Source organism: Myotis davidii, unplaced genomic scaffold (assembly GCF_000327345.1).
Source record: "Myotis davidii unplaced genomic scaffold, ASM32734v1 scaffold1815, whole genome shotgun sequence".
NCBI classification, from domain to species: Eukaryota; Metazoa; Chordata; class Mammalia; order Chiroptera; family Vespertilionidae; genus Myotis; species Myotis davidii.
In genome coordinates this window covers 522,021-529,498 of record NW_006286478.1, presented here as the reverse complement: position 1 = coordinate 529,498, position 7,478 = coordinate 522,021, and the positions used below count along the sequence as shown (strand labels likewise).

Genomic DNA, 7,478 nt, shown 5'->3' with positions numbered 1-7,478 from the left:
TTCTGCTGGGGAAGGGGTTAAGAGGTTTTATTCCCTCCCTAACTTCAGGGGAAAATCCCTACCTGGGGAAACAACCTTTCTCGGAGAGGTGACCTTGGTTAAAACACATAGTGCCAAGAAGGTGAGCAAACATATTAAGAACAGTATTCCATATATGCCAGGTCCCTTAAAACAGCAAGGATGGACCAGCTCCCGGCATAGTTGGATTGTTTTATTGGTTTGTTTTTTATAAATTTTGGATATTAACCCCTTATCTAATATATCATTGGCAAATATCTTCTCCCATTCAGTAGGTCATCTTTTCGTTTTGTTGATGGTTTCCATTGCTGTGCAAAAGAACTTTTTAATTTGATATAGTCCTATTTATTATTTCTTCAGTTTTCCTTGCCTGAGGAGATATATCAGAAAAATATTGCTAAGAGGAATGTCAGACTTTACTGCCTATATTTTCTTCTAGGAGTTCTACGTTGTTGATTCTTATATTTAAGTCTTTAATCCATTTTTAGTTCATTCTTGTATATGGTGTAAAACGATGGTCTAGTTTCATTTTTTTATGTATCTGTCCAATTTTCCCAAAACAATTTATTGAATTTACTGTTTTTATCCCATTGTATAGCCTTGCCTCCTTTGTCATATATTAGTTAACTGTATAGGTGTGGGTTTATTTCTGGGCACTTTGTTCTTTTCCATTGATCTGTGTGTCTGTTATTCTAGTACCATGCTGTTTTGATTATTATAATCTTCTGATCCCTCCAACTTTGTTCTTTTTTTTATTGCTGTGGCTATTTAGGGTCTTTTGTGGTTCCATATAAATTTTTGGATTATTTGTTCCAGTTCTACAAAAACACCATTGGAATTTTGATAAGGATTTTGTTGAAACTATAGATTGCTTTGGGTATCCATGTGTATGGTATATGCTTCTATTAAATTTATTCCTAGGTATTTTATGTTTTTGGTGCAATTGTAAATGGGATTTTTTTTTTTTTAGTTTTTCTTTCTGTTAGTTCATTATTGATGTATAAAAATGCAACCAATTTCTGAATATTTATTTTGTATCCTGCTATTTTACTGAATGCACTTATCAGTTCTGGTAGTTTTTTTGGTGGGATCTTTAGGGTTCTCTCTATAGTATCATGTCATCTGCAAATAATGACAGTTTTACTTCTTCCTTTCCAGTTTGGATGCCTTTTATTTCTTTTTGTCTGGTTGCTGTGGCTAGGATTTCCCCACTCTGGCTATTTTTCTCTGGCAGAGGTGGCAGGCTCTTTGCAGAGCATGGGGTCACTATGAACTGTGGATGGAAATAATATCTCCAGATATTTTTGTTACCTCATGAGAGCTTTGACCTCAGAGCAGACAGTCTTGGGCAGCTTCTTTTTTTTTTAAAAAACCATTTTTTAGTGTAGAATTAAGTGTCATTAAGTATATTCACATTGTTGTGCAACCATCACTACCATCTATCTCCAGAACTTTTTTTATCTTGCAAAACTGAAACTCTACCCATTAAACAATAGCTCCCTATTTTTCACTCTCTCCTGCCCCGGTAACCACCATTTGGGAAGTTCTTGCACTTAGATATCTGTGGAACGGTTTTTTAGCGTCACCCCAACTTGACAATGCTTAGGAAAATCACTTAAGGTGAGAACCAGCTGAGCAGCAAGATTTTCACAAAGAACATATTTGAGTGACCACCACCAGATCAGTTACTATCACTATCTCAGCAGCCCTCCCATCTCAGAGGCACTCTCCCACCCCCTTCTAATCACTACTTTTTTCTCCCCAGAAATATTCTTGAACTTTATATATATAAATGGAATCATACAGTATATATTCCTTTGCATCTGGTTTCTTCTGTTCATTATATTTATGAGAAATCACCCATGTTGTTGCCTGTAGTTGTAGTTTTTCATTTTTGTATACTATTCCCTTTAGTGAATATACCATCATTTATTTCTTTTACTATTGATAGACAATTTTTATTTCCAGTTTTTTTATTCTTTTAATAATGATGCTATGGACATTCTTGCACATTTTTTTTACCTCAGCATGATATGTATTTCTCTGTCCTAAGTGTGGAATTGCTGGGTCGTATGTTATGCATGTGTTCAGCTCTATAATCACTTTAAGTGATTGTACCAGCAGAGTCTGAGAATTCCAGTGTCTACTCTATATCATGGGTCAGCAATTTTTTTTCTTAAAGGGCTTGATAGTGTTTTAGGCTCACAGGCAAACTCTGTCACAGTTACTCAGTTCTGCCATTGTAGAGTGAAAGCAGCCATAATGGGCATGGCTGTAGTCTAATAAAACTTCATTTACAGCCGAGGCCGGTTTGGCTCAGTGGATGGAGCGACGACTTGCGGACTGAGGGGTCCCGGGTTCGATTCCGGTCGGGGGCATGTGCCTTGGTTGCGGGCACATCCCCGGAGGGAGATGTGCAGGAGGCAGCTGATTGATGTCTCTCTCTCATTGATGTTTCTGGCTCTCTGTCTCTCTCCCTTCCTCTCTGTGGGAAATCAATGAAATATATTTTAAAAAAAACAAAAAAAAACAACTTCATTTACAGAAACAGGTGGCTGGCCCATGGCTGTAGTTTGTTAACCATGGCTCTCTATCACCAATATTTATCTTGAAAATTTTCAAAAAAGCCCTAACCAATTTGGCTCAGTGGATAGAGCGTCAGCCTGCGGACGGAAGAGTTCCAGGTTCGATTCCAGTCAAGGGCATGTACCTTGGTTGCCGGCATATCTCCAGTGTGGGGGGTGCAGGAGGCAGCTGGTCGATGTTTCTCTGTCATTGATGTTTCTAACTCTCTATTCCTCTCCTTTCCTCTCTGTAAAAAAATCAATAAAATATATTTAAGAAAAAAAAAATTTTTTTTCCAAAAAATGTTAGTCGCCCTGGCAGGTGTTTATCAGTGGTTAGAGCTTTGGCCTGTGCACTGAAGGGTCGAGGGTTCAATTTCCAGTCAAGGGCACATACCTGGATTGTGGGTTTCATCCCGCCCCCAGTCGGGTGCTTGCGGGATGCGACCAGTCGATGTGTCTCTCTCACGTTGATGTTTTTCTGTCTCTGTTTCTCTCTCTCCCTCCTGCCTCCCCTCTCCCTTCCTGAAGAGCCATTGAAAAATACCCTCAGGTGAGGATTAACAAATTAAATAAATAAATAAATAAATAATTTTAGTCATTTTGTTGGTGTTTAGTAATATCTCATTCCATCTGCCTAATGTTGAATAAAGCTAGATATCTTTTAATATAGTCATTGGCTATTTGGAGGTGTTGATTTTTTTTTTTTTTAATTTCTGGGCAAAAGAAAATCATATACCCATTAAGCAGTTACTTTCTGTTTCCCCTTTACCCCTGACCCCGACAACCACCAATCTGCTTTCTGTCTGTAAGGATTTACCTATTCTGGATATTTCATATCAGTGGAATCCTATAATATCTGAAATTTTGTCTTTGGCTTATTTTACTTAGTGTAATGTTTTCAAGGTTTGTCCACACTGTGGCATGAACTTCATTGTACTGATACATGCACCTTTATCTCTTACAAACAGTATATAGGTGGGTGCTCTAAAAAAATCCAATCTGATAATTAGATTGTCTTTTTAAAAAATATGTGTGTTTTTATTGATTTTTTTAGAGAGAGGAAGGAAGAAATAGAAACATCCATGAGAGAGAAACATCAATGGGCTGCCTCTTGCACACTCCATACTGGGGATGGAGCCCGCAACCCAGGCATGTGCCCTGACCCAGAATCTAACCAGTTACCTCTGGGTGCATGGGTCAACATCAACCACTGAGTCACACTGGCCAGGCTGGAATGTCTTTTTATTGGATTATTTTGTCCATTTATAGTTAATGTGATTAGTTACATGTCTGTATTTTAATCTACTATCTCACTATTTGGCCTTTTAAGGCTTCTATGTTTTGGTAGCTCTCCAATTCATTCAAACAAATTGCCTGTAATTTGTTTAGCTTTGTTGGTCTTGGCAGGAAGGTTGGTCTGTAACAAAGAAGTCTGCCATTACCAGCAGTGGGAAATAATTCTTTTTCTACATTCTTTAATTTCCCCTTCTCTTCTGTGTCTAGGAACTGCCCATGAGTTCAAGAAGCATTTTGAGTTGCCAATTTTGAAGGGTAGAGATGCAGCTGCCAGTGAGGCAGAGAGGCAGCTAGGAGAGGAGCGCCTGCGGGAGCTCACCAGCATTGTGAATAGGTAATGGCAGGGTGGGACTGGAAGGCAGCACTTCATTTGGGTTCCCCCAACTGAGGTCATCAGAGTTGCCCCCTAAGCCATCCAAGGCCAGTCTTTTGGGACCTTGACCTATGAGGGCTGGGATTCTAGGAAGGGAGTGGGATCTGTGTTCTGACTATAACTACTGAATAAAATAGGGGGTCTTGCAGGCCAAGTCTCTGCTTTCTTCCTGACCTCAGTCCTGTGGTCTGGTTTTGGTCTGCTTAGCAACCTGCTGAGGAAGCTCTTTTCTGATGCTGTTGGATTTCCTGAGCAAAATATCCCTCAGAACACTGTTAGTATTTCAGAAGCTTCTACCATTTGATCTCAAACCTAAAGAACCACGCTTACCTTCCCAGGCCTCATAGATAGGGGTAGATCTGATGGATGGGTGTGGCTTCCAGACTGAGATGGCTCTTTCCATGGGGCCCACAGAGCACAGGAGGGCAGGTACATTCTGGACTCCTGTTATAGATACATACACGTGATGATTTACACCCTGAAGAGGCCATTTCTTCCCATTGCCACCTCTCCCTCCCAATTTCAGATGGCAGGAAGGAGACAGTGTGCCAGGACCTGCTGCTTAGGTGCCTGGTCCCTGTTCTTCCTGGTCTGCTAGGAGGTGTGGGCTTAATTTCACTGAGCCTTGGGTCATTTGACAAGAGCAATTGGGCAAATGCAGAAACTTCCCTAAGGACTTAGTGGTTTGCAGCTTGCTTTCCCTATCAGAGCACTAGACACGCTGGGAGACCTTGGCCTCTTCTTGAAGACCAGCTAACCTTTTGAAGGGGAAGAGAAAGAGTTGTCAGTTAAAGCTAGACTGTAAGGGTCTCCGTTCCCATGACTGCGACCCCGGTATAGATAGCTTTGCCCTAGGACTGATGGGTCTCTGACATTTAATAGTACAAAAGAGTCATTTTTGGTCCTTTAGGTGGTAATTTTTATTCCAGTAGTTTTTTTAGTGGTTTTACCAGCACCTACCTTTTTATCTTGTTCTCTCTAGGTGTCTGATACGGAGGACATCTGATATCCTGTCTAAGTATCTGCCTGTGAAGATTGAGCAGGTGGTTTGTTGCAGGTACTGAACTCAACTTAGGGGTGTAAAGCCCAGTTTTCAAGTTGTCCTCAGAGGGCCCAAGTATGGTTCAGCCTTTCTCACTGACCCAGCTGCCTTTTTTTCAGGTTGACACCGCTTCAGACTGAATTATACCAGAGGTTTCTGAGACAGGCCAAGCCAGCAGAGGAGTTGCGTGAGGGCAAGATGAGTGTATCTTCCCTGTCTTCCATCACCTCACTAAAGAAGCTTTGTAATCGTGAGTTGGGTCCATGCTCCTCAGAGATCTTCTGTGAGAGTGAGCAAGGAGGGTAGGCTCCCGCAGGCGATCCAGCCACCTTCACTAATCCTGTCCTCAGAGCCCTCACAGAGGCCCCATGTGATCCCGGCCCTCCCCAAGGCATGAGCCCTACATTGTTTACTTTGTAAACCAGACCCTTTGCTTTGAAAACTTCAGCTTATCCTCTGCCCAGCCTATGCTTGATGCTTGGGGTATAGAGGACTGTTTGTGTGTGTGTTCATGCACATATGTGCACACAAAATGTCAGACAGGAATAAAAATAACAAGTGTACTGTCTCTGGTATAGCTTCCTTTTTGTTGGGAGAACACACTGGTGAGCCAGGTTATCCATTCATTCTCCCAGATGGCACTGACTACCCGCTGGAATTTGGGACCAAGCAAATCTGGTGCTGAAGAAGGTCATTTGGATAGGCTTCTTTCTAGAGGAGGTTCTTTCTAATGAGAACTGAAGTGGAAATTTCTGAAAGCAATGAAGCTGGCCTTTTTATTTTTTTAATTTATTTTTAATTTTTATTTTTTACCAGATCCAGCTCTCATCTATGACAAGTGTGTGGAAGAAGAGGATGGCTTTGAAGGTGCCTTGGACATATTCCCCCCTGGTTATAGCTCCAAGGTTCTAGAGCCCCAGCTGTCAGGTGAGCCCTTTCCTACCGTTGCTGCTGCTGTTGTTTTGGCTTCTCTGGGATGAAGGGTGGGAGACTGTCTATATTCTAAACCTATCTTGTCTCAAGGCAGGACATCAAGAGTAAGAATTTTGGGCCATTTTGATGACACACTGGGGACTAATAGCTCATCTCCCCAGGTAAAATGCTGGTCCTTGATTACATCCTGGCGGTGACCCGAAGCCGCAGCAGTGATAAAGTAGTGCTGGTGTCCAATTACACCCAGACCCTGGACCTCTTTGAGAAGCTCTGCCGGGCACGAAGGTAGGGAAGAGCCTAACTAGGCTGCCAAAGTGCCTCCCCAAGCAGAATAGCCCCTGGTCTTTTAGGTGTTCCCACAGGCAGAATCCTGGCTCCTAGCTCTTGCCCCTCCCTTTGTGAGTGTGGGGCCTCAAGCTGTGCATGAAACAGCCTCAGGTATGGTTAGTGTAGTCCCTTTGTAATTCTGGCTCCAAGAAACTCTGCTTCTTTCTTGGGTTTTGATCTTTGGATTTCCCTTTAGGTATTTGTATGTCCGCTTGGATGGCACCATGTCCATTAAGAAGCGAGCCAAGGTTGTAGAGCGCTTCAACAGTCCATCGGTAAATGCACAACCCTTGCCCCCACACCACCAATGTAGTAACATCAGGATCAGGGTTGATAGAGAAGCTATAAGGGGGCTGCGCTCTAGTGTCTTCCTGGATTTTTTTTCTGTTGGGTGTGGTAGGGTTAGACTGGTTAGTGATGGCTGGGCTGGGAACTGACTCTGTGGGCTGGGAAGTTGGATGGTATGCAAACTGGTGATCCTCACAATTGGTCTGAGCCTAAGAATATCGATGTGTGAGAGAACAGTTGACTGGGCTGAGGAGGATTCTAGTTCAGGCTGCGAAAGGTTCTTTTCTGCTTCCTCTCTTTCCAGAGTCCTGACTTTGTCTTCATGCTGAGCAGCAAAGCGGGGGGCTGTGGCCTCAATCTCATTGGGGCTAACCGTCTGGTCATGTTTGACCCTGACTGGAACCCGGCTAATGATGAACAAGCTATGGCTCGGGTCTGGCGTGACGGTCAAAAGAAGACCTGCTATATCTATCGCCTGCTGTCTGTAAGGATGGAATAAGACCTTTAGACCATCTTGGGTTATTTTTTAGTGCCACTCTTTGGGCCCTCTGCTTCTAGCAGTGGCCTTAGCTATGGGCTTAGCCAGGAGCCTTTTATTCTCCTGTTCTCTCCACCCCATTCCTTCAAACCCTTC

General features: G+C 42.7%; 1 protein-coding gene across 1 annotated transcript in view; it reads left to right on the top strand.

The window, feature by feature from the left end:
- The window catches only part of RAD54L (RAD54-like (S. cerevisiae)), a 43,424-nt gene that overhangs the window by 32,342 nt on the left and 3,604 nt on the right, over positions 1-7,478 (top strand). The window contains exons 10-16 of the mRNA XM_006757978.2: positions 4,089-4,215; positions 5,237-5,311; positions 5,416-5,546; positions 6,113-6,223; positions 6,391-6,514; positions 6,753-6,831; positions 7,149-7,328. Of these exons, the coding sequence (XP_006758041.1) occupies positions 4,089-4,215; positions 5,237-5,311; positions 5,416-5,546; positions 6,113-6,223; positions 6,391-6,514; positions 6,753-6,831; positions 7,149-7,328 (827 nt within the window). The remainder of the gene's footprint in view (positions 1-4,088; positions 4,216-5,236; positions 5,312-5,415; positions 5,547-6,112; positions 6,224-6,390; positions 6,515-6,752; positions 6,832-7,148; positions 7,329-7,478) is intronic.